The sequence below is a fragment of the Puma concolor genome, unplaced genomic scaffold, assembly GCF_028749965.1.
Source record: "Puma concolor isolate L17-30 unplaced genomic scaffold, mPumCon1.1.hap2 unalloc_scaffold_24, whole genome shotgun sequence".
Taxonomy (NCBI): domain Eukaryota; kingdom Metazoa; phylum Chordata; class Mammalia; order Carnivora; family Felidae; genus Puma; species Puma concolor.
Genome location: NW_028240230.1, coordinates 383,265 through 410,209, shown reverse-complemented (window position 1 = coordinate 410,209; position 26,945 = coordinate 383,265). Strand labels below are relative to the sequence as shown.

The 26,945-nt window shown below is 43.0% G+C and overlaps 3 protein-coding genes and 1 long non-coding RNA gene across 8 annotated transcripts in view; 3 read left to right on the top strand and 1 right to left on the bottom strand.

Moving 5' to 3' along the window:
- Positions 1-50: 50 nt before the first annotated feature.
- Positions 51-3,159, top strand: LOC147571505 (uncharacterized). Its single transcript, XM_086696334.1, has 2 exons — positions 51-3,069; positions 3,141-3,159. Exons 1-2 carry the CDS (start codon positions 119-121, stop codon positions 3,157-3,159), a joined length of 2,970 nt encoding a protein of 989 aa, XP_086552460.1. The 5' UTR covers positions 51-118.
- LOC147571503 (leucine-rich repeat-containing protein 37A2-like) lies at positions 2,058-25,261 on the top strand. Its single transcript, XM_086696318.1, has 7 exons — positions 2,058-2,183; positions 2,748-3,208; positions 3,869-4,944; positions 7,444-7,515; positions 9,596-9,667; positions 24,528-24,599; positions 25,162-25,261. Exons 2-7 carry the CDS (start codon positions 3,173-3,175, stop codon positions 25,244-25,246), a joined length of 1,413 nt encoding a protein of 470 aa, XP_086552444.1. The 5' UTR covers positions 2,058-2,183; positions 2,748-3,172; the 3' UTR covers positions 25,247-25,261.
- The window catches only part of LOC147571502 (pleckstrin homology domain-containing family M member 1-like), a 44,200-nt gene continuing 23,163 nt past the window's right edge, over positions 5,909-26,945 (bottom strand). For 3 of the 5 annotated variants that reach the window (XM_086696320.1, XM_086696321.1, XM_086696319.1), the window contains one exon: positions 5,909-6,015. In XM_086696320.1, the coding sequence (XP_086552446.1) occupies positions 5,920-6,015 (96 nt within the window). In that variant the 3' untranslated portion in view covers positions 5,909-5,919. Of the gene's footprint in view, positions 6,016-17,504; positions 18,910-19,194; positions 19,380-26,945 lie in introns of those variants that run through there. The other 2 variants (XM_086696323.1, XM_086696322.1) reach the window with 2 other exon arrangements.
- On the top strand, positions 21,112-22,304 carry LOC147571504 (uncharacterized). Its single transcript, XR_015247336.1, has 2 exons — positions 21,112-21,415; positions 22,041-22,304. It is a non-coding gene; the product is annotated as an uncharacterized LOC147571504 (long non-coding RNA).

Here is a 26,945-nt window from a genome sequence, read left to right as displayed (position 1 = left end):
CTCCAGGGGCTAATAAAGGTGGCCTCAATAAAGACGTCAATAAATAAAGGGTGGGGCTTAGGCGGGGGAGGGGCGCGCACTTGCTAACAGTGCACGCGCGCATCACGGGGCTGCCATAATGGTTTGGCTCCCGCTCAGTTCCCAGCGCCAGTACCCCACTCGCCTGGGTCGCTGCGCCCCGGAGCCTCCGCAAGTCATGTCCCGGCTGCGCCTGTTGGCCCCACTGCTTGTCCTTATGTGGCAACCGTTGTGGCTGCTGGTCCAGGCAGCTCAGCCTCCAGAGTGGGCCCTGGACCCTGCCCAGCTGACCTCCGACCCCCTGGAGGCTGCTGAGCCCTGGTCGTCGCGCTCCTCTGATCCCCCACCCGAATCGCCCCAGGCGCTTACACCCCCAGCTGGGCTGGGGGGCTTTAATTACCTGGGGTCCTCTGCTCCAGCCCAGATGTTGGCCCCGCCTAAGGAGTTGACGGAGACTTTGGTTCCATTCCTGGACACGGATTCCGTTGGAGAACTACCCCCAGGGCCAGATGAGGATCTGAATGACCAGCTAACCCAGCATCAAAGGCTCCCAGAGGTGGTTCCAATGCCAGGTTGGGATTATTTAATGTTTCCCAGGGTTACAGGTAAGCCTTTAGATGTGGAACTTACCACAACTCCAGGGCCTGAGAAAGGTGTTGCACCTTCTATAGCCCAGCAAGAGGCCCCACCTCAGCCTCTTGAACATACTGAGGAAGCAGAACTTTCTCTAACCCAGCAAGAGACCTCGGGTAAGCCTCCAGAGGAGGTTGAGCCTTCAAGTGAGCGGGAGACCCCAGGTCAGCATTCCGAGCCTCCTGGGGTGATTGATCCTTCTCTAAGGCAGCAGGAGACCCCAGCTCAGCCTTCAGTGCCTCGTGAGGAAGCTAAGCCTTCTCTAAGCAAACAGGAACCCCCAGCTCAGCTTCCAGACCCTTTTGGAGAAGCTGAACTTTCTCCAACCCAGGAGGAGGTCTCAGCTCAGCTTGCAGAGCTCCTTAATGAGGCAGAATCTTCAACCCAGCAGGAGACTCCAGCTCAGTCTCCAGAGGAGATAGAATCTTCTGCAACCCTGCAAGAGCAACCAGCTCAGCCTCCAGAGCTGCCTTCCAGGGAGGTGGAACCTTCTCCAACCCAGCAGGAGCACCCAGCTCAACCTCTATGGCATCATAAGATGACAGTTTCACCTCCAGGTCACTACCGTGATCAACATTTAAACCTGCCCAATGTCAGTTTGAAACCTCCAGATGTGCAGCTTACCATGACTGCAGAACCCACTACAGAGGTGGGACCTTCTGCAGTTCAGCACGAGACTAGAGCTCAGCCCTCAGTGCCTCTTAATGTGGAACCTTTTGAAACCCAGCATGAAGCCCCAACTCTGCCTCCACAGTCCCCTGAGGTTGAATCTTTGCCAGTTCAACAGGAGACTCCAACGCAATCTCCAGAATCTACCACACAGGAGAAACTTCCAACACAGCAGGAGACCCCAGTTCAGTATCCAGAATATCCTGGCGAAGTTGAACCTTCTCCAACCCAGCAGGAGGTCCCACATCAGCATCCAGCGCCCCCTGAAAATGTTGTATCTTCTCCAGTCCAGCACGAAGTCCCAACTCCACCCGAAGATTTTCCTGAGGAAATTGAACTTTCTCCAAGCCAGCAGGAGAGCTCAGCTCTGCCTCAAGTGCCTGTTGCAAGTAGAGAACCTTCTCCAATCCAGCAAGAGGTCCCAGCTCAGCAACCAAAGCCCAATGAGGGGGTCGAGTCTTTTCCAGTTCAGTATGAGCATCCAGCTCAGCCTCCAGGGTCCTCTACAGATGTTGTAGCTCAGTCTCCAGTACAGCATGAGGTGACATTCTCACCTCCAGGTCCAGGTGAAGCTCAGCATCCAGTGTTGCCTAATATCACAGTTAAACCTGTGGATCTGAGGATTTTCATAAGTCCCCAGGCAACTAAGGAGGTTGAACATCTTCCAGTGCAGCAGGATGTCCCTGCTCAATCTCCTATTCCCCCTGAGCAAGTTGAATTTTCTCCAGCTCAGTCCAAGCGTCTTTCCCAGTCTCCAGAGTCCCCTGAAGATGAGTCTTCTCCAGGCCAACAAGAGGTCCTAGCTCAGACTCCAGACCCCCGTAAGGCTGTGGAACCTGCTTCAGGCCAACAGGAGGCCCCAGCTCAGTCTGTAGTCCCCCAGCTGGCCCCAGCTGTATCTCCTGAGCCCCCTAAGGAGGTAGAACCTTCTCCCACACCACAGGAGGCCCCAGCTCAGCTTTCAGAGCCTCCTGAGAAGGTAGAACCATCTCCAGTTCAGCAGGAAGTCCCAGCTCAGCCTTCAGAGCCCCCTAATGAGGCAGAATCTTCTCCAACCCCGCAGGAGGCCCTGGTTCAGTCTCCTGTCCCCCAGCAGGCCCCAGCTGTATCTCCTGAGCCCCCTAAGGAGGTAGAACCTTCTCCCACACTGCAGGAGGCCCCAGCTCAGCCTTCAGAGCCCCCTAATGAGGCAGAGTCTCCAACCCAGCAGGTGGCCCCAGCTCAGTTTCCAGTCCTCCAGGAGTCCCCAGCTATATCCCCTGAGCCCCCTAAGGAGGTGGAACCTTCTCCCACACCTCAGGAGGCCCCAGTTCAGCCTTCAGAGCCCGGTAATGAGGCAGAATCTTTTCCAACTCAGCAGAAAGCCCCAGTTGTATCCCCTGAGCCCCCTAAGGAGGTAGAACCTTCCACACAGCAGGAGGCCCCACCTCAGCCTTCAGAGCCTCCTGAGAAGGTGGAACCATCTCCAGTCCAGCAGGAAACCCTATCTCTACCTCTCGAGCCACTTAAGGAGATAGAACCTTCTCTAACACAACAGGAGGTACAAGCTCAGCCTTCAGAGGCCCCTGAGAAGGTAGAACCATCTCCAATTCTTCAGCAGTCTCCAACTCAACCTCCGGAGCCCTCTAAGGAGGCAGAAACTCCTCCAGCCCAGCAGGAGGCCCCCGTTCAGCCTCCAGAGCCACCCGAGGAGGTTGTAGCACAACCTCCAGTCCGTAATGAGGTGACAGTTCCACCTCTAGGACAAGAGCAAGCTCAGCATCCAAACTTGCCCAATGTTACTATTCAGCCTGCTGACCTGGAGCTTACTGCAACTCCAGAACCTACTGTGGAGGCTGAGCATTCTACAATCATGCAGCAGACTATAGCTCCTCCAGAGGACACTGCGGTGACACCTCCACATCCAGAGCAGGTCCAGGCTCAGCATCCAAATTTGACTGAAGCCAGAGTTCAGCCTTTAGACCCGGAACTGACCATAACTCCAGAACCCACTACAGAGGTTGAAACTTCAACCACGCAAGAGATCCCAGGTCACCCTTCAGGGCCACCTAAGAAGGTTGTAGTTCAGCCTCCACTGTTTCGGGAGGTGACAGTTCCAACTCCAGGTCTGGATCGATCTCGTCATCCATTGTCACCTAATGTAACAGTTCAGCCTTTGGACCTAGAGCTTACCATAACTCCAGAACCCACTATGGAGGTTAAAGCTTCTACAGCCCTGAAGAAAACTACAGCTCCTCCAAAGGACCTTGAGGTAACATTTGCACATCTAGAGCAGGTTCAGGTTCAGCCTTCAACCTTGAATAAGGCCAAAACTCAACAGACCCCAGACCAGCCTCCAGAGCCGCCTAAGGAACTTGTAGCTCAACCTCCAGTATATCAAGAGGCAGCAGTTCCAACACCAGATCAGGATCAAGCTCAGCGTCTGTGGTTGCCGAATGTAACAGTTCAGCCTTTGGACTTGGTGCTTACCGTAACTACAGAACCCACTACGGATGTTAAACATCCCTCAGCCCTGCAGCAGACTACCGCTCCTCCAGAGGACCTTGAGGTGACATTTCCACATTCAGAGCACATTCAGCATCCAACCTTAACTAAAGTCACAGTTAAACCTTTGGACCCAGGGCTTCCCATAACTCCAGAATCCACTACGGAGACTGAACCTTCTCTAACCATGCAAGAGACCCCAACCCAGCCTCCAGAGCCACCTAAGGAGGTTGTTCCGTATCCATCCCAACAGGAAGTGACAGTTCCTACTCCAAGTAAGGATCAAGGTCAGCAACCAACATTGCCCAGTGTCACAGCTCATCATGTGGACTTGGGGCTTACCATAACTCCAGAACCTACTACAGAGGCTGAACATTCTACACCCATGAAGGAGACTACAGCTCCTCCTCCAAAGGACCGTGAGGTGACACTAGCACATCCAGAGCAGGTTCAGAGTCAGCATCCAAACCTGACTGAAGTCACAGTTCCACCTATGGACCTGGAACTTACTGTAACTGCAGGATCCAGTGTGGAGACTGAACCTTCTCCAACCATGCGAGACACCCCAACTCAGCCTCCAGAGCCACCTAAGGAGGTTGTAGTTCAATATCCATTCGAGCAGGAAGTGACAGTTCCAACTCCAAGTAAGGATCAAGGTCAGCATCCAGCATCACCCATCATCCCATTTCGTCATGTGGAGCTTACTATAACTCCAGAACCTATTACAGAGGCTGAACATTTGACAACCCTGAAGAAGACTACAGCTCCTCCCCCAAAGGACCTTGAGGTGACACTTGCACATCCAGAACAGGTTCAGAGTCAACATCGAAACCTGACTGAAGTCACGGTTCCACCTATGGACCTAGAAATTCCTGTAAGTCAGCAACCAGAGTCATTTGAGACAGGTTTTCCTCCAACAACTCAACATTCTGTGGTGCATTTTGTAAACTATACCTCAGAAAAGGCATACACAACTTTAACTTGGCAACCAGAACAGAATGCCGCCACAGACCTCAAAATATGTGAGCGCTGTACCTGCAAAGATGAGACACTGTCGTGTGTTGGTCTCAGCCTACAGCAGAGGCTCCGCAGAGTGCCCGAGCCGGAGCCCGACACCTACAACGGCACCTTCACCATCTTGTAAGAATCGCCTTTACTTGTTCGTTCTCTGCCTCCTGCTTGACATGGCCGTCTCTTCCTCAATGTCGTCCTGGGCCTTCCTCATCTCCCCAACCACGTTGACTGACTTTCTGTTTTTACCTTTTCTTTGTCAACTATCCCTTATCTTCATTTTCCTTTTTACTACTGTTCGCCCTTCTCCAATCTTTTACTTGTAATTGTCCTTATTCTTTTTCCTTATCCAATTTTTAGCCCCATTATTTCATTCCTTAACCTCTACTCTCCCATTTTTGCTCCATCCTCTATAATAGGATACAACAGAGTAGTGAAGAGTAGAGATTCTGGAACTAGATTGCCTGCGTTTGGGCCGAGGTCTGTCATCTATTAGCTTTGTGACTCAGTTTCCTTTTCTGTGAAATGGAAATTATGATAGCTACCATCTCATGGGATTATTGTGAGATCTAGATGAGGTAATACATATGAAGCACTTGGATCAGTGCCTGGCAAAATATGAGTGTTAGCTGTTATTATTTTGATTCCCCAGACCTCATCTTTGACCCCCGGCCTTCCACATACAGTACTCGGTTTGGGCCCAACCCAAGAGTAAGTACGATGGGCGCCACACTAGGATGAAATCGTCTTCAGAACATGAAATGACAGGTGGGAAGAAAGGAAATGGTCATAAAAAGGGAGGTGGCATGTAATTAAGTACTAAAAGAGGTACCATGGGTGTTGGAATTCAGCAGACTCTGTACTCAGTGGAGTATGGAGGTCAGGGAGAGCTGCATGGATAAGCTAACACTTTAGCTGAGACTTAAAGAGTGGCTCTGATGTGTTAAATAGAGAAAAAAATGGGTATAAGTCTAGGCAAAGGCATGGCTGCAGGAATGATCAGGAATTAAGAATTAGGTTAGGGGTGCCTGGGTGGCTCAGTCGGTTGAGCGTCCGACTTCAGCCCAGGTCACGATCTCACAGTTCGTGAGTTCGAGCCCCACGTCAGGCTCTGGGCTGACGGCTCAGAGCCTGGAGCCTGCTTCCGATTCTGTGTCTCCCTCTCTCTCTGCCCCTCCCCCATTCATGCTCTGTCTCTCTCTGTCTCAAAAATAAATAAACATTAAAAAAAAAAAAAGAATTAGGTTAAGCAGTTAAAGATCCAATTACGAGAAACCTTGACTATCAGCTAGAGAGGTTTGAACGTTACATTCTGAGTTACAGAGGGCCATTGAAAGTTTTCAAGCATGAGATACAGACCATTGAAACGAGGATTATTTTCAGTTCCCCATATAGGGCGATCTGGAGAGGAGAGCTTGATCCAGCGAGACCAGATAGAATGTTCTAACAAAACCTAGGGGTAAAGTAACAAGGGGCCGAATCAGAGTTGCTGAAAAGAGTAGAAAGAAAAGCCTTGAGAGCACTGCAAAGGAGGAAGTGACAAGATAGACTAACTGATGACAGTCGCGGGTGGGGTGTGCACGGGAAAGAGAAAACTCAGATATTACTCTGAAACTTCTGTCCCAGAAAAGGAGAATGATGGAAGTTGAGGCATCTTTTACCAGGGAACATAGGAGCAACCAGAAGGCTTCAGGTTGACTGGAAATGTCCACCAGGCACAGGGGCAGATGGGTATCTGTTTTGAATTTATTCCTGACTCCCCTGAAAAAAATGTGTATATAAACTGACCAGGTAAGCTGTTGTTGAGGGAAGAGGACAAAACTACAGGTAAAGGTTCAAAGTCATACGCAGGGTTAGCGGTTGAAACTGAACCTCAGGCATTTAATAGCTTCTTTTAAACATGTGTAATTCATGGATACATGAGTTATCATGGATACTTTTTTTTGTTTTTAATGTCACAGGTATAGAGGATAAAACGTGAAAATCCCACCCCACCCTCCCTACCACTCATAAGATAACTCCTGTCACCTTTTTGGTGTGTGTCCTTCCTTCCCATCTCTTTCCTTTGCATTTTTTCCTAATTTCCTAATGAGGGGATACTTTTTAATTCCTTGCCCAGTGATTTGTTGCTTTTCCCTATGCAATATGTCTAAGAAATCTTTCCGTGTTAGTTATTCTAATTTCTAACTTCCCTTATCCTTCTAACACCTAGAGAGGTTTCAGTAGAGGGCTTCTTTACATTTGTTTGCTGATAATGGTAAATTTTTTACCATTTTTTTCGTTGAATTATTATTTTCTCATTGATTTGTGGAAGGAACCATTTTAGACACATAAGTGATTTGGGGGAAAAAAATACTTACCTCCAGAGTAATGAACAGGCGTTATCTACCCAAGGAATGGAACAAATAGGACGTTCAGGTTCTAAGGAGCTGCCTTGTTTGTGCCAGTGGCCCCACGCTAGCTCTTTATTAATTGCACCACCTGGGATGCTGATAGCTGCGGAAAGTAGAAAGTTGGCATTTACTGCATTGGAATATTCCCCACAGGGTTGCCAGTGATTCTCTTATTTATTCCGTTCATTCCCTTCCTACCTATTCAAGGATCTGAACTGTGTTTGTTTCTTCACAGAAATTTCCAAGGAAACTCTATTTCTTACATTGATGAAAATGTATGGAAGGGATACCGTTGGGCTGAGAAACTGTGAGTATATTCTCTCCAAATATGAATACAAAAAAAAAAAACAAAAAAAAAAAACAAAAACTAACTGCATTCTAAGGTCCTTCTTGGTCCAGAACTTTGAAGTCAGTAGCTCTGAGGAAAGGTGTTTCCCCTTCCATATCCCAACTCAACCTCTACCGATTGCAATTCTGTGTTAATTTTTTTTTAACGTTTATTTATTTTTGAAACAGAGAGAGACAGAGCATGAACGGGGGAGGGTCAGAGAGAGGGAGACACAGAATCTGAAACAGGCTCCAGGCTCTGAGCTGTCGGCACAGAGCCCGACGCAGGGCTCGAACTCACGGACCGCGAGATCATGACCTGAGCTGAAGTCGGCCGCTTAACCGACTGAGCCACCCAGGCGCCCCTCAAGTTTTCTAATTTATTCAACGACCATTTCTGCTGCTCATAGACTGAGTTTTTTACTAATGATAATACTTTTCATTCATATAATCTTGAGTTGGTTCTTTTTATTAGATGTACTGTTTACCTCTATCTGAGGATATATTAATGATGCTATTCTAAATTTTTTATAGTGTTTATTTTTGAGAGAGAGAGAGAGAGAGAGTGAGAGACAGAGTGCAAGTTGGGGAGGGGCAGAGAGAGAGGGAGATACAGAATCTGAAGCAGGCTCCAGGCTCTGAGCTTCAGCACAGAGCCCAGTGCAGGGCTTGAACCCATGGACTGCAACCTGAGCCGAAGTCGGATGCTTAACCGACTGAGCCACGCAGGTGCCCCATTAATGTTGGTATTCTCAAATCCTTTTGTGTTTTCTCTGTTAACTGTGTCATTGACTATAAGCTGTTATATTTGTTTTTTATTTTCTGTCCTGAATGGAATTGGCTTTCTCACTCCACATGGTCATTCCTGAGTGCAATTTATCTTTGTAGTTGAGATTTGACTTGCTTCTGTTTTCTGGTCCTAAGGAAGAGGTGAAATGAACCACGGGGCTTGTTATTGGTGACAGGTCCCCCTGAGAGTTAAAGAAGAGGTGGGAGGTGACTTCTAATGGCTAGTCAGAGTGTAGACCCTTCCTCCAGGGTTCTGGGACCCTGCCCCCTTCTAACACCAATGGCTCCTGCCTGGAAGAAAACACCCTTTGCTGCCAGATCCCAGGAGGAAGGATGTGGGGTTGATGTGCTGTCCTTGGTCCTACTGCAGTATCCCAGCTAATCACCCTGTAGGTGGCTCCAAGGCATTTCTGGTGGGGAGTGTTTGTAGAGCTACTCCCTTGGCTTTGAGCTAAGGTTGTGGATTTTCTAATTGTATCTTTTCTAATCATTCTTAGGGACTTTGGTGGAGTTTGGAGTTTGGTAGAGACCTGGCATGTTTCAATCTGCCAGCTTGAAATAGCACAACCTCTTAGGAAGGCAATTTTGTACCCCTGTTAAATCCTGGAGAAACTTAGGCAAATGTGTACTAGGATATAAACAGAAAAATGTTCAAAGCAGCACTGTTTATAATAACTAAAAATTAGAAAAATCTAGTATCCACCAACAGTAGAAAGAACAAATAGCGTTACACGGGTATTTACTCTATACATATTAAACTGAGCATTTATGTTATGTGCATTTTATGCACATTTTTAGTTCTCACAGATACTTTTTGGTTGGGGAAAAAAATTAGATGGCTTTACTCGTAGCACTGATATGGTTATAAATAGGGCTTCCACAATAAAATTTGGGAAAAGAGAGGAGGAAGTGGCAGTTCTGTCCATGTTTTTGCCACTCAGGGCTGGATTCTAACAGAGATTTTGTGATCCAGAGAGTAGGCATTAAATGTACATTTTGGTGTGAAGAGTGGATAGGGGTGTGTGTGTGTGTGTGTGTGTGTGTGTGTGTGTGTGAGAGAGAGAGAGAGAGAGAGAGAGAGAGAGACAAAGGAGTATGTGAGAAGAAAATATTTGAATCAAACAGCAGAGGTCGCCATCCCTACATTAAATAAGAATTAGTGTATTTGGTGGCACCATTACCCAGGTTTCTCTCACATCTAGCGGTCCTGTGTAGCAAATAGTTGTAGTTATTTTGCATTTTGACCCAGAAATGACCTTTTCATTTTGCAGAATTCTCAGTGAAAATTATCTGACCGAATTACGTAAAGACACATTTGAAGGCCTGCTATCCCTCCAGTATTTGTAAGTTAATCAGTTCATCATTTATTATGAGTTTTTAGTTATATTATTTATTAAAAAATACAGGGTTCAAATTAGATAATTGCAACAATTTCTTCTAACAGTAGAATTCTGTAACTCTCTCTATTAAATTGTATAACTCTGTAAGTCTGTGGGGACCCAGCCCATCTCTAGCATTAAATACCTCCTATGCGTTTTCAACTTTTTAATTTTATAGACAAGATCTAGGAAAAAGCCCTTCAGTTGTAGAGGAAAAGGGGTAATGAGGTCTGAGCAATTATGGACACCCATATGAACCTTGTTATGTAAGTGTTCATATACCATCTGCCTTTATTTATATTTATTATTTATGGCCCATGGATCAAATCCTGTGTATGGTCTGTCTTGATACAACCTATGAGTTCAGAATGATTTTCATGTTCTTAAAGGGCTGTAAAAGAGAAAAGAAGAGAGAGAAACAGAGAATATGTGACAGAGACCGTATATGGCCTGCAAAGCCTAAAATATTTACTGTGTGGCCTTTACAGAAAAGGTTTGAAAAAGTTGGCTTAGTAAAATGAGAGGAATTGAAGTTAACCTCAAATTGTCACCTACAAGACAAGAAAATATAGAACACTTACATTAATTTGAATGCCATTAACCCAGAATTTTTAAATAATTTAATCTAAATGAAATATTTAAATATGAAATATTTAAGCAGGTGAATTATGTAAGCAGTATTACCAAGTACATATTAAATTATCAAGAGAACAGATTAGGGATTTCAGTGTGGGAAATTTTATTAGTTTATTTTTTTATTATTATTTTTTATGTAATTTATTGTTAAGTTAGCTAACATACAGTGTGCTCTTGGCTTCAGGAGCAGATTCCTGTGATCGGTGTGGAAATGCTTATGCCACCATAAAAATAGATGTTTAAAATGATGGTTAAGGGGTTGGGGCTCCTGGGTGGCTCAGTTGGTTGGGTGTCTGACTTTGACTCAGGTCGTGATCTCACAGTTTGTGGGTTCGAGCCCCGTGTCGGGCTCTGTGCTGACAGCTCAGAGCCCGGAGCCTGTTTCAGATTCTGTCTCCCTCTCTCTCTGCCCCTCCCCCACTCATGCTCTGTCTCTGTCTCTCTCAAAAATAAATAAACATTAAAAAAAAGATGGCTAAAGGGCACGTGGCTGTCTCAGTCATTAGAGTCTGCAACTCTTGATCTCGAGGTTGTAGGTTAGAGCCCCATGTTAGGTATAGAGATTACTTAAAAAAAATGAAATCTTTAAAAATATAATGATGGTTAAGTGGTATAGTTAGAAATGTTTACACTAAACAAACATCAGAAATGCCTCTAACTTTGCTAATTACAGAATAAACATCTCTCCAGCCTCATTGTCAAGGAAGAAATGTTTGCATATATCTCTGTACATTAGACATACAGAGATACTAATGTTCTTTGCTATGGAGGTTCAGTGTTTATTCTTTGCCCATGCCATCCAAAGCTGTGTATTTCATTAATCCTTTTTTTAAAAATTTTTTAATGTTTATTTATTTTTGAGAGAGAGAGAGAGAGAGAGAGAGAGAGAGAGACAGAGTATGAGCAGGGTAGGCACAGAGAGAGAGGGAGACACAGAATCCGAAGCGGGCTTCAGTCTCTGAGCTGTTGGCCCAGAACCCGATGCGGGGCTCGAATTCATGAACAGTGAGATCATGACCTGAACCGAACGAAGTCAGATGCTCAATCGACTAAGCCATCCAGGCGCCCCTCATTAATCCTTATTAATGATGTGCTTTAGAAAATAGATTCTTCTTGCAAATGTAGAAGGCTTAAGGGTAGTGAGTAAAAGGAATCTCATATGACACTAAAAATAGTCCTTCAAATTATCAAACCTTCCAAGTCTTAGGGGACAACCACTTTGTATTGGTCTTCTTGGCTACCTCTGCCATCTGGGCTCCAAACGTTACAAACACAGTTTGGAGAAAAACAAAAGAGACAAACTGCGCAATGGATTGGGCCTTTCATTATTTCTACTATGAGGTACTTTGTAAGCCAATTATTTCATGTTAGGTGAAGTGTTCTCATTCATTCATTCAAAAAAAAATGTGAATCAAAACCTAAAAAAGAATGTGACAGGCCCTATGCCCAGTACCATAGGCACGCAGATGGTTAAGACAGGCTTCCCACCCTTGTAGGAACTCATGATTTCACAGGGAAAATAAACAGAAGCTTAAACCATAACGCATAAGCACTAAATGGATGATGAAGCACTGACAGAGTGCAGAAGCGGGAGCCACAAAGTCATAAAACCACATTTCTTTTCAGTCATTTTGCTCCTTCTACTCACTACCCAGCTGTTAATTTATTTTATAAATATTTGAGTTTGTTCTTTGTCCATGCATCAGTTTTAAACACAGTAGACAACGCAGATGAGCAAGACTAGTCCATACTTTCATGGAGTTTATGCCCAGAGGAAATGGAATGCCAGAATAACTATATTAAGAAGAAATTGGGGCACCTGACCGGCTGAGTCAGTAGAGCATGCGACTCTTGATCTCAGGGTCGTGAGTTCAAGCCCCAGGTTGGGCGTGGAGTCTACTTTAAAAAATTCAAAGAAGGAGAAGAAGGAGGAGGAGGAGAGGGGGAGGGGAAGAAATGGATTTGGGCAATGAGAAGTATAAGTTGTTTTTGGAACATAGAAGAGGGGGGAAGACTTCAAGTTGGATCAGGGAAGTTACTAGAGAAATGCTGTTTGAACAGAACCTTGAATGGCTATGACGTGTCATCGGATAGACATCTTGGGAAGAATATGCTTGCAAAATAGAGTGAGTGAAAGGCAAAATGCAGGAGAAATTTCTTTGGTATCTGTAGAGTAGGAAACTAGAGCCAGATTTAGGATTTTGAAGGCCTTGGATAATATGCCAAGCTACCGTGTTATCACAGCAGTGCTCTAGGACAAACTTTAGACTGCACCAGGGTCACTTGGAGGCCTTGTCAGAACACAGGTTCCACCTCCACAGTTCCTGATTCACTCAGTCCGGAGTAGAGCTGAGAATTTGCATCTTGAGTAAGTTCCCAAGTGACTCTGATATTTGAGAACCACTCCTGGAGAATTAATCTGGTGACTGTGTGCAGTATAGATTAGAATGGGAGAGACCAGAGATGACAATGCCAGCCAGAAGATGGTGGTACCCATGTAGGTGGAAAGTGAGGGACTCGGCTGAAATCAATGGAAATAAGAGGGTCAACTATAATCAAGAATGGGTGTTTCCAAATAAAAATCCAGTACCATGTTGTTTTTTTGTTGGCCCCACTTGCAACTGAAGCAGTTGATAAATTCATAGAGCGTTTAGGCAATGTACAACCAAAAATAAATTTCTATTAATATGATAATATAATTCTGAGTTCGTTCAAAGTTAGGTATTGATTAGAGGAGTAACTTCTTTTCAAGTTAAATGAAAAGGTATCTTTTATCTCTTCTGGTATTGACTTGGTGTCGAGAAATACAACTAAACCAGGAAGGTGTGCTAATGTGAGAATATCCCTTTTAATATTAGAAATTATATGTGGAGATCACAACTTTGAGCTCATAATTTAGAAATTGATGAGGCCACAGAAAGTCATTTAATCAATTCTTCTGCTCTCAGGAAAGATTACTTCCAAGATCTATCAAGATCTATAGTTGTATGTTTTATGTATGAAGATCACAAAGGTGAGACTCTTAAGAAAGGTGAGGGCAGGGTTAGGGGCTCTGGAAGGTTCAAATAACAATTCCTAATACTCAGAGTTTAGCCAAAAGCTACTTATTCAATACTATCATCCTACTAATTAGATATCTTATAGCTAATTGAGGCAATATTTTCCTTTTCCTTTTCCTAGAGATTTATCCTGCAATAAAATACAATATATTGAAAGACGTGCATTTGAATCCCTACCTTTTTTGCAGTTTATGTAAGTTACAAATATAATTTCATTATATTTGGAATTTTTATTAAACTTAATTGTAAACCTCTTTGTTATTCACTTTGAATGAATGAAACTTTATTAGTCGAAAGCTACTAAAATTATGTAGCAAATCTTTTTTGTCTGTGGCAAAGTTTGGTGTGAGAGTTATTATAGAGGTCAGAGTGAATCGTTCTAGAGCAGCAGTTCTCTGCCAGGGTGCTTTTGCATCCAGGTGACACTTAGTAGTGTCTAGAGACATTTGTGATTGTCAGACTGTAGATGTGCTGCTGGCATCTAGTGGGTGGAGGCCAGGGCTGCTGTCACACCCTACAGTTCACAGGGCAGCACCCCCCCCCCCCATAACAAAGATTATCCAACCATAAATCTCAACAGTGCTAAAGTTGTGAAACATTTTTCTAGAGAAATAAACTTACTTCTCTAGAAAAAAATACTTACTTAACACAAGTATTTATTGAGCATTTACTGATTTGTATCTAATGCACCACATGTATAAACATGAAAGTATAAATCTTTCATGCAAATATTTTTTTAAAAAGGCAAGCATCTTTCATAGTGAGATTTCTTTAGTGTATGGAGAGAGTATTGTGGTTATGTTTCGTTATCTATAAATTAGAATCACTGCCAAAGGATAAATATTCTGAAAATATCTTGTTTTTCTTCTTCATTTGTGTCTTGTTTTTTTGTTGTTGTTGTTGTTTTTTTGTTTTTTTGTTTTTTTTTTTGGTGTGTGTAGAAATCTTCGTTACAATTTACTCATCAAACTGAGCTTTGGAACATTTCAGGCCTGGCATGGAATGCAGTTTTTACACAAGCTGTAAGTGAAATAGAAAATGAATACATGTAAAAAAAAAAAAAAAAACTACATGTAAAAATATCATACAGTGATTGGTTAGGTGTGTGTTAATAAACCCAGTATGAATTCTGGAAAGTAGGTCTTAAAATCCATTTTTTTTTTCAAATGAGGAAACTAAGGTACAAAGAGGCCAAGAGACTTGTCTTAACTCCTAAATGGCACTCTCTGCCCTCCCTCGTACCCAGCTTTGTGTGGGCAGTGAAGGCCCCAAGCAAGTAACACCCAAGTCAGTATTATCATGGGAATTCGTGACAGTGATGCTTCCCCAAGGTGTGCGTGGTCCTTGAAATCCACTTCTGAATTTAACTTTGATTCTGGCTCACGTGCAAGTTTCCTGTGCAAAAGAGAACTGCGAAGAACTAAGTTTAGCACAGAGTTCTCCAGGCAGCAAAAGGTGTGGGTGCTTCCTCAGCCATCAGGAAAGCAGCAAGAACTCCTGAACACCTGCCACAGGGCACTGCTCTCCATGTGCTTTCTTTCCTGACCACTCTTCAGTTAAGAAGTGTGTGACTCCCTTTCAGCCGGGACATTCTGTGATTTCTCTGTCAAAAAGCAAATCATACTGGGCATGTTCAGTGGCCTGAGGGGGATGTTGAGACTCAAGGTTGAAGACCCTCCACTAAAGCAGACGCTGGAAAAGACTGGCTCACTGTCTTGTGGTTCAGAAATCCGATTTCACAGCTTATCTTCCGTTAGATGAAAGTGTTTACGGTGTGTCTGGAGCTGGAGTAAGTTCCTGCGGGTGCCCAAGAGCAGGGGCCTCCTCTCTCATTAATTTGCTGATGCCTAACTTGGGGAAAGAATACTGAGGGTCAGTTTTTTGTTTTGCCAGCATGCCAGAGAACGGGCTCATTGAGTTTCTCCACCAAGAGGTTTTAGTGGTGTCAATATAATGTCTTAAAAGTCACCACCTCTACTAAGCATCTTATAACACCAAGAGTCTCTTCTAAGAATCTGAATTTCATAGTTATGTAGGCAATACAGGACAAAATAGGGTGGAATCCGTTGATAACAATGAATGAATTCATTGAAAAACAATCCGTGCCACGCGCACTCTATGTCGACAATGTACTAAGTACCGGGGGTACAAAGAATATACAGGGACTGTCCCCAAGAATCTTTCATACTGGAAAAAGGAGAAAAAGATGGCCTTTTTCTTGTAATTTACTAAGATATTTGTAAACTGATGGAAACCCCTGTCTTGCCCGACTGAGATCTCTATCAGTTAACCATTTGTTTTCTTTCCTTTCCTTTGTCCTCCAGCAGCCAGAATGACACATATCCCACCTGGGGTGGGGGCATGTGCTAACTTGTATTTTGCCCTCAACTTGCCCCATGCTCCCTCATCAATCTTACATGACAGAGAAAGGTAATTAAAGAACCAGAGCTAGCTGGTATTGAGAATAAATTAATACTCATGCCATGTGTGTTATGCCCAGAATTCGTGATCCCCAAATACCGCCAGGGAGCCGAGTCCGGTGTAAAAGCAAAAGAGCCTTTATTGGAGCTAGCTCGAGCTCAATCCCCTACCTGCACTGTCGAAGCTGTGAGATACCCGGGAGAGAGAGCCAGTTTCAAAAGGACAAAGGTTTTACTGGTGCCTAGTGGCAGTTGGTGAGGTAATGGCTGCGGCCTCAGCTGATTGGCTGGGGAAGGGTCCTGGGGAAGAGTCCTGTTAGGCAGTTGGGGGGGGGTTACTCAAGGGGAGGAGGTGTGGTCAAGGTGAAGGACACAGAACAAGATGGAGTCGGCCGGTGTAGGCCCGCCCTTTCAATGTGGTTTGAATAGAGCTGTACTACTAAAACGAATTCACAGTTAACTTCCAAAACATTATCACAGTACAGTAAGTGTGTATTGGAGGTTGGGCTCCTTGTTTGGGGCCAAACTTTTCTTTTCTTTTTTCTTTTTAACGTTTATTTATTTATTCTGAGAGAAAGAGAGCGTGCGCAGGGGAGATGCCATCCCGTGAATTCAGTCACGTTATTACCTATGTGACTTATTACTGGGGTGTTTATAAGTTGAAACAGTATTTTCTCCAGCATTAAATAAGTTTGTAAACCTTTTGGGCCCCAGCTGAGGTGGATTTATCTTGAACTGACTGAAGCTTAAACTTCAGGTCTCCTCACTTACATAGGCCCCTTCCAAAGTCTTGGGAGGGACCCTCGCAATTCCTGTACGCATAATTTTGCATGTTTTGATGAGGCAGGATTTCCCAAAGTAGATGAGGTTCAGACCCTACAAGGCCTTGATTCACCCCTGGGTTTCAGGTAATTATATCTCAGTAAGTTTTTTGAATGAAGCCTCTTAAGTTATTGATAAACACTGAGTGAACACGTTAGCGGTGTGGTAAAGTCTATTTTGAATCTGAAATCCACCTCAAAGCCATGCCAAGAGTTTATTAATAAGGTACCACTTTTTGAATGGTAGTAATAATCCTGTTTCTTTCAGATGAAATCAGGAATGAAATATATTATGGAAAACCAACAGTGGTTGATAATCCTAAATGTTAAGTATAGTTTTTTTTTTTTTTTCCTGACTTTAAAGTGCTTCTCCTTCATTCACCTACACAGGTCCAGACTGGTGGCTTATTTTAAAAAATTCACTTCATTGGTTCTAACAGTACGAGCTCCATGATTTTAGAAGCTGAAGGACTCTACGATGTAGAAAGGCTGTACCTTATCGGGATAGAGCACATTCACATGCTGGCTCGTCTGTGGCGCATCCGTATTGTGCCAAGAACATAAGCTCTAAGGGAGAATAAGGAAAATCTAAGCCTTGCCCCTGTTGAATTATTGTTGAGAATATCATTGAGGTAGGTGTGGCCACCCTCTGAAGGCAAACTCGAGCCCCAGTCACAGACACGCCCTAACGCTCCCCCAGTCAACCGGCATCTGCTTCCTTTTAGACAGCTGTGTGCCCACAAAAGTTGACACACTTCAGGATATTGTCATCGCTTTTTGGTATGTACTGGAAATCCTGGCAGCTTCTTCTCAGATTCAGAAAGGCATAAACGTTAAGGATGAAGATAACAACTCAGGGCTGTCCTTTTGGGGTGATTTAGGGTAACTTTTATTATTTTCCGTGTGTGGTAGTTCAAAAGCTTTGCCATAGTCATACCCAACTATTACTTTTCTTCTCCCAGCTGCATCTGAGTCTTCCCACGTATATACCAAGGCATCTTCTTTCTCTGGGAAGCATGGTAGTTGCTCCTCCGCCCCATATCATTTCTTTAATACCGACCTCTATTAGGTATTTACTGCGCTCCGGCACTATGCTAAGACCTTTCGCTTGTGCTGCAAGTAAGACAATGTGTCTTAAACTCTTAGAATAGAGCCTGGCACGTGGGAAGTGCTCCGGACGTGGCCCCTCACACGGCACTTCATTTTCGTTTTTCCAGCAACTCTTGTGACACAGGTAGTATTATCCTCATTTTGGGGATGAGGAACTTGAAACTCAGAGACATCGGGTGACTTGCCTAGGTTCACACTGTCAATAAGTGACAGAAACACTTCAGAAGCTTCGCGAGTAATACAATTCCGCATTCCCTGGCACTAGGTAGGACCTGAATGACAACTGGCCTTTTGGGCGTCGTCCCTTGGAGTCAGCTTCTCACTGGAATAGGACCTTTCAAGCAGGGAGCTCCTTTTCCCTATGCTTCTGGAGTTCCTGGCCATGCCACCTATGGGCATCCCCAGGCTTCCTGCTCACCGCCTGGTGTAACTATCACATCGTCACTGCTAGGCACCCACTCTGTGCCCAGCCTTATGCTAGGTGCTTTGCACATGCTCTTTCCTTTAATCCTCAAGTTGCCTTATGAGGTAAATGCTGCTAAAAGGACTCGGAGACGTTCGTTACTTAAGTCCCTTCACCAGGAAGTGACAGCCAGAATTCAGACCTAGGTCTGCCTGATTCCAGGGCCCTTGCTTCTTGGGCTGGTCCTCACTGCCAGAAACTCCTCTTCAAGGCTATTCTCAGAACTTTAATTAAAACATAGGCTCACCATTTCAGATTCTTTAGGCTTCGCCCCTCCCCCCGCCCAACCCCTGAGAAAGGATTTACGTGATGCCCTTAGATGTCTTGCATTGAGGAGCTTCCCATGGGGAGTCACGTTCTCATGGCTCATGGACCTATGTAGATGAATAAAGGAAAGGGGTTATTCTATCCCCAGGTACTTCAAACAGACTGGAATAGGGTCTAGATCACTCCACTTATCTCTTCAACTGCTTTCCTCCAACGAGCCAGTTTTCCCTCCATGCCTTGGGATTCCAGCGTAGAGAGTTTGGAGTTTGTCCTATTTGAAATTTATTTTCACTGCCTGCTTTGGACATTTTTTCAGCTAAAGCTGTTAGGATTTCAGTACATTCAGGACAGTGGTGACAAGCTTCAGTCCTCAAGTCTTCTCTGTCTCCTCAGTTAATAGAAAGGAAACGTAGCCCATCTGTCTGGACCTCTGTAGAAGAATTTGGAGAAAAAAAAAATAACACGTAAGAAATGTTCCCTTATTTTGTGAGCTACCTTTAGTCTGTCCCGTTGCTCTGCAACAGAAAGCTTTTGCAAAAATACTTGAGTTTTCCTCTTCAAATAAGATAGTTTTTTAAAAAACAAAAGAATACCTAGAACAGTATTTCTTCAACTTTGATTATGAGACAGTCTTTGAGGATAACTGTTGTTATGTTTGACTCCCATAAAGATAAGCCCACGAATATCCAAAAGCCAATAGACTGAGTCAGCACACCTTTTATCTGTAAGATGAGGGAATTGAACGGAAATGGAGATGATCTCTAGTGCAATGTCCACCGTTCGTTCGTATCGCAGTCTGTGGAAAAACAATTGCTGTCGGTCCAGCAGAGGTAACCTGTCGGGTCAGTTCTCATTCTCCCCTTGGCTCAGGCACAATAGCTCCATGAAGAAAAGGCAGCACTAAAGACAGGAGGAAATAGGATAATTTGGAGTGGCCTGTATTTTGTTTTCACTACAGATAAACACGGGGCATTCATCTCAGCAGGAGGGCTGCCTGGGTAAGAGGAAGCACTGAGCCGATGGGTATAAGGCCATGGGTGAGCTACCAGGAAAGAGGGGGGGACAGTGGGGGTAGAGCACTGAGATAGTTGGGGGGAAGGATAACGAACTACTAAATTGTTTTGGCTGCATAACTCTTCATAGTCTTTCTTAATAGGGAGCCGGGGGTGGGCGCGGGGTGGAGCGGGGGGGGAGCAGTGGGCAGGGGAAGACACACACGTGGAAGAGCTTACTTGCACAGAGCCCACCAGTAAGCTTGTAGGTATGAATGCCATTGTTATTGTTTCAAAGCCAAAGGACATTCAGAGCCTCAAGGTTGAGGAACTGTGTTTAACCAGACATGTGACACTCACGTTCTTTCTCTTCATAACATTGTCTGACTGGATATTAACTAGTGTTACACAAACCCGACATGTTAATGGGCCTGAAAAAACGTAGAAGAATGGGCTGGAATAGGAAGAATAGGGGAGTTTCCAAGGCAGGAACAAAAACGCATGGCTCCCAGCCGCACCGCTAACTCCCTCTGACCTCCGTTGTGGAAGAGTTTGAATCTTCGCTCCCCTTTTCTCCACCTACTAACATGTTTATCTTCTGGCAACTGGTTCTCTATTTATCACAACGTGGTTCTTTTTTTTTTTTTTTTTTTCAAATTGAGATATAGTCCGCATAATAGAATATGCAACGTTATAAAGTATATAGTGCAATGGTATACTTTGATAGACAGTAATCACTGCTAATTCCAGAACATTGTCATCACCCCCCTCAAAAGAAATACCATACCCATCAGCCTTTACTCCCCATTCTCCCCTCCCCCCAGGCCCCTGGCAACAACTAATTTACCTTCTGCCCCTATGGATTTGCCTATTCTGGACATTTCATCGAAATGTGTGTCTAGTTTCTTTCACATAGCTTGTTGGCTTCAAGATTTATCCGGTTGTAGCATGTTTCAGTACTTCATTCTTTTTTTAATGTTTATTTATTTTTGAAAGAGAGCGCACACACAAGCGGGGAAGGGGCAGAGGGAGAGGGGGACAGAGGATCCAAAACCACAGAGCCTGATGTAGAGCTCGAACTCATGAACTGTGAGATGACGACCTGAGCCAAAGTCAGATGCTTAACCGACTGAGCCACCCAGGTGCTCCAATCACATTTTGTTCATCCATTCGTGAGTTATTGGACATTTGGATTATTTTGACTTTTTGGCTCTTATGAATAATGCTGCTATGAGTATTCATGTACAAGTTTTTGTGTGGTCATATGTTTTTAATTCTCTTGGGTACGTACCTAAGAGTGGAATTGCTGGGTCATGTAGTAACTCTATATTTAACCCTTTTGAGGAACTGCCAAACTGTTTTCCACAGTGACTACACCATCTTACATTCCCACCAATGTATGAAGATTCTGGTTTCCCCAAATCTTGCTACCACTTATCATTGTCTCTCTGTTCGATCATAGCCATCTTAGTGAGTGTAGAGTAGTATCTCATTGTAGCTTTGATTTCTATTTCCCTAATGACCTAAGACATTGAGCATCTTTTCATGTGCTTATTGGCCATTCATGTATTTTCTTTGGCGAAATGTCTCTTCAAATCCTTTACCCATTTAAACATTTGATTATTTGTCTTTTTCTGAGTTTTAAGAGTTCTTTATATATTCTGGATATTCTGGATACTAGACTTGTATCAGACATATGATAGTTTTGGGTTGTTTTTTTATTTTTAAATAAAGTCCAGCTTACCTATTTTTCCTTTGGTTTGTTGTGCTTTTTGTGTCATGTCTAAGAAACTGTTGCCTAAATCCAAGGTCATAAAGATTTCTCTCCTGAGAGTTTTATAGCTTGAGCTCTTCCATTTAGGTCTTTGACTCATTTTGAGTTAATATTTATATATGGTGTGAAGTGTAGGAATCCAACTCCATTATTTTGTATGGGGATATACGGTTGTCCCAGCATCATTTGAAAACACTAGTCTTCCCACATTGAATGGTGTTGGCACCCTTGTTGAAAATCAGTGGGCCATAAATGTGAGGATTTATTCCTGGACTGTCAGTTCTGTTCCATCAGCTTACATGTCTGTTCTTATGCCAGTACCACACCGTGATTACTGTAGTTTTGAAGTAGGTTTTGAAACCAGGGCGTGTGAGTCTCCCCATTTGGTTGTTCTTTGTCAAAATCGTTTTGGAGCCCCTGGGTAGCTCAGTTGGTTAAGTGGCCGGCTCTTGATTTCAGCTCAGGTCATGACCTCACAGTTTGTGAGATGGAACCCCGTGTTGCCATCTGCACTGACAGCATGGAGCCTGCTTGGGATGCTCCCTCTCCTTCTCCCTCTGCCCCTCCCCTGCTCACACTTTTCCCCACTCACACTCGCTCATGTTTGCTCTTCTGCACGGGTGTGTATGCTCGCTGTCTCTCAAAATGAATAGATAAACTTTTTTTTTTTTTTTTTAAAGATCATTTTGGGCTATTCTCGGTCCCTTGAATTGACATACAGATTTTAGAATTAGCTTGCCAATATTTGGAAAGAAGTCAGTTGGGGTTTTGATAGGGATTATACTGAAACCACAGTTCAATCTGGGGTATAGTGCCATTTTAACAATATTTTCTTCTGATCCGTGAACATGGCATATCTTTACGTTTATTTCAATCTTCTTTAATTTCTTTCAACAACGTTTTGTGGTTTTTAGTGTGATTCTTGCACTTCTTTGGTTAAATGTTTTCCTAAGTATTTTATTCTTTTGAGTACTGTTATACATGGAATTGTTTTCTTAATTTCATTTTTGGAATAGTCATTGCTGATGTATAGAAATAAAGCTAATTTTTACATATCGATCTTGTGTCCTGTAACCTTGCTGAACTCATTTATTAGTGCTAAGGTTTTTTTTCTACATTCCCAGGAATATGTCTTGTGGTCTTCTAGTTACCCAGGAAGATGTTGGAGCATTTCAAAGTCCCTATGGACATCTCATTTCTCAGCTTTTCCCTTTTAGGCTTTTTGTTTAGGCTATTTTTTGTCTTGTGATCAATTGCCTCACATAGCTGCCAGATTAAAACATTTATCTATAATTGTTTTCAAAAAAGGCCCCTTGGGAAGAGGCTATTTTAGCACTGTGCAGTTCTCAGTGAGGTCAAGGGCAAGGCTTTCAAGTGAAGTTTTTTAGGGACCCCACTAGACAGGTAAAACAATGACAGTTTGTTCTTTGGGAATGAGGCTTTAAGGAACTTCAGCTCCATTTTGTTCCCCTGGGATGTGGGCAATTTTTAAGGTTATCATCAGGATGGAGAGCAGAGGTTGAGGACAAGTTAAAACAACAGAGCTCACTGTTCTTATAGAAATTAGTAATTTTTTCTTTAATACATGCTCTCCGGGTTGCTGCAAGCCCATTGGTTAAAATTTCCAAAGTTCTGAGAAAGTTGATTTTGACCATTTTTGCTAGTTGTTGTTGTTGTTGTTGCTTTTACGGAAGGATGAATTTTCAGACGTCCTTCCTCTCTCATTTTCACTGATTCACCTGTAACAGGGCTTTAAAATCTCTAAAGTCTCAGGGCACCTGGGTGGCTCAGTTAACTGCCTGACTCTTGATTTCGGCTCAGGTCATGATCTTGCGGTCATGGGATCAAGCCCCATGTCAGGCTCTGCACGGGGCATGGAGCCTGCTTGGGATTCTCTCTCTCTCTCTTCCTCTGCCTCCCTTCACTCATACTCTTGTACTCTCTCTCTCAAAAAATAGAATAAAAAAATAAGAAATGAAATCTGTAAAGTCTCAATGATCACAGGCTAATTAAATACTTAATCATGGGAGATGATTAGAGGAAAGGAATAAAAATAGAAAATGTAATTCTTAGAGAAGCTCTCCCAGATGGAGAGATGAAGTTCAGCAAAGTGTTTCTATATTTAATGCTCTCAAAGTTAAGTTTAAGGTAACGGCTATTTTAAACCCCCTTTTTTCCATACAATTTAAATACAGGCTTTGGAGTCAGAACTGAGTTCAGATTCCATCTCTGCTTCTTGACTGGCTGGACAAACTGGGACAAATTATACAACCTCTCTGTACTTCAGTTTCCTCACTTGTAAAATGGGGTAATGATGTATCTATCACATAAGGTTATTGTGAGGTTTAAATGTGAAATGCTGATCACAGATGCCCCATAGCTCAATAGTATTGGTTGTGATGATTATCCTTATAATTTTGCAAAAGTACAGTGATGATTCTTGAGCAGAGTCAACCTAAAGGCAGATTTTCTTTTCTTTCTTCCTGTTTCCTTCACTTTATTTTTGCTGTAAAGAACTGAGAAGAAAATCTACTCAGCATTTTGGAATAAAAACTTGTGTCAAGCAGTGACAAAATGTTATTTATTCAACAAGCCTTCACTAAGTAACTAGTAAATAACAAGCACTCTGTCAGGCACAGGGACAAAAATGACAATAGAGTATGGTCCCTGCCCTCAGGGAGCTGGCAGTCCAGGAGATGGATAAGGAAACGGGATCATATGCCACCTAACAAAGGCTGTCATAGGAGAATACACATGGTGGGGGTATAGCTTTCACCATTTCCTCTTAAATTAATCCCTTTGTCTTTGGCCCCCAAACTGAGGAATTGGTCCTATTTTTGTCTTTAACCGGGTGTTTTAAACTGTGGAATTTTTTACATTTCTAGAGATAAAGGAAAAGCACCTAGAATTATAGAGGACACTAGAAACAGTATTTCCTACAGAGCCTGGGCTTCCTACCAGCATAGTCACTTCTAGGGTTTTCAGCCCAAAAAGTTCTTTGGCATATCTTGGCTTTGCTGTCCACGTAAAAAAAAAAAAAAAAAAAAAAAAAAAAAAAAAAAAAAAAATTTTTTTTTCTCTTTCTGTTCTCCACTTTATCGTCCAGAGAGCTGGGTAGTTCCCAAAGGAAGAGTGCTTTACAGAATGTAAGGGTGATTTATAGGCAAAGGCAGAAAATGATTAGTTTTAACCTTCCAGTTCCATACCCCCAAAATGAACATAAACGTTCGTGGTAGTCATTACTGGAAATGCAGATCATTTTAATTCCATTGCATTTTTCAGAATTATCAGTCGTAACCCTCTGTCAGCTGTTGAAGATTCCTATCTTTTTAAGTTGCCAGCATTAAAATATTTGTAAGTATTGCAACAATCTCATGGCTCATGAGATGATTTCTGATCTTTTTTGTTGTCATCAAAAGATTAAGTATTTTGCGTTTTGGGAAAAAGTCCTAATTTAAGTTTTAACTCGGTTATTGAAATAAGCATTATTAGCAAAGAAAAAACGTATATGGGCAAGATAGCCTGCAGAGGAAGGAATAGTATTGAAGAACACATAAGAGACATGGGACTTGCAGATGTAGGTAGAAATACCATTTATCTCAAAGTGGAAAGTGGAGTAAGGTGTATATTAAAAGAAAAAAAGACTAATCAAGAGAGGTGGATGCAATTGAGAATGAAAATGAGGATAAGAGTAAAAAGGATTGTACTGTTGAGCACCAAGGTGATTAATTTGATGATGCACATAAAATGTCTTCATTGGGAGTTTTCTGAAATTATTGTCCATAGCAAGAAAACTCTTGAGCTGACTTGACAAAGAAGCCAGAATTGAAGTAACCACATGTTGTTAAGTATCTTTTTAGGTACAGAATTTTTATCCTTGGGTTCAAATCACGCATGTTTGGGCTTTCTCCTTCAGAGACATGGGATCAACACAGGTGTCACTTACAACAGTTGAGAGCATCCTCATGATGACCCTTGAATTTGGAAACACTGTAAGTTGATTTTTCTTATGTGTATTTTCACTTAGTTGTTGATTTAGATTTGTTTTATTGTCTTCTTAAGTCAGATTTATTGAGGTATAAAATTTACTCTTTTTAAGCGTACAGTTTGATGAGTTTTGACAAACGTGTAGTTATGTAAGCACCACCACATTTGAGACGTAGACCATTTCTGTCACCCCAAAAGGCCCCTATGTGCCTTTGCAGCCAATCCCCTTTTGTCACCACCAGCCCTGGCAACCACCAACCTAATTTTTGTCCCTATAGTTTTGCCTTCTCCACAGTGTCTTATAAATGAAATCATACAAGGGGCACCTGGGTGGCTCGGGCAGTTAAGCGTCCGACTTCAGCTCAGGTCATGATCTCGCGGTTCGTGAGTTCAAGCCCTGCATCGGACTCTGTCCTGACAGCTCAGAGCCTGGAGCCTGCTTCGGATTCTGTGTCTCCCTGTCTCTCTACCCCTTCCCCATTTGCCCTCCATCTCTCTCTCTCTCTCAAAAATAAATGAACATTTAAAAAAATAAATAAATGAAATCATACAGTATGCAGTCTTCTGTGATTGGTTCCTTTCAGCATAATCCTTTTGAGATTCATCCATGTGTTTTTTTAACTTTTTAACGTTTATTTATTTTTGAGAAACAGAGAGCATAAGCAGGAGAGGGGCAGAGAGAGAGAGAGAGAGAGAGAGAGAGAGAGAGAGAGACACAGAACCCGAAGCAGGCTCCAGGCTCTGTCAGCGTAGAGCCCAATATAGGGCATGAACCTGCGGAACATGAGATCACGGCCTGAGCCAAAGTCGGTCACTTATCTGACTGAGCCACCCAGGCACCCCAGAGACTCATCCATGTGTTTGCACATGTCAGTAGTTCATTTCCTTTTTATTGCCGAGTAGTATTGCAGTTGTGAGGATATACCAGTTTGTTTATGCGTTCATCAGTTAATGGGCATTTGAGTTGTTTCTAGCTTTTTGGCCTTTATGAATAAAGTTGCTTAAAACACTTACATGCAGGTCTTCGTATGAGCATATGTTTTCATTGGGGGAGGGGGGGAGGGGGTAAAATACCTAATGGCAGGATTGCTACATCATATGCTAAGTGTATATTTAACTGTTTAAGAAACTGCTTACCTGTTTTCTAAAGTGGATGTACCATTTTGCATTCCAGCCAGCAGTATATGAGATCTTCTATCTATCCTTTCTTCTAATGTCTTGATCTATTTTTCATAAGGTGAATGTTGGCCTTAAAATTGAGTTGGGAAGTAGTCCCCTCTCTTCAATTCTCTAGTACAGTTTGTGCAGAATTGGCATTATGTTTTCCTTAAATGTTTGCTAGAATTCACCAGTGAAGCCATGTGGGCTTGAAGCTTTCTTTGTGAGAAAGTGTTAAACTACAGATTTTATTTTTGTAATAGTGCTACTTAAATTACATACTTATTTTTTGGAGTAGTTCATGTCTTTCGGGGAATCTATTTCATCTTGCAGTTGTTGACATAAAGTATTTTATAATATTCCCTTATTATCCTTTTAGTATCTGTAGAATTGTAGTGATGTTATTCCTCTCATTTTTGATATTGATAACTTGTGTCTTCTCTTGTCTTTTCTTGATAAATCTGGCCAGAAGTTTATCAGTTTTACTTATCTTCTCTAAAAAGTGCCTTTTCATTACACTGACTTCTCTATTTTTGTTTTCCTTTTTAAAAATTT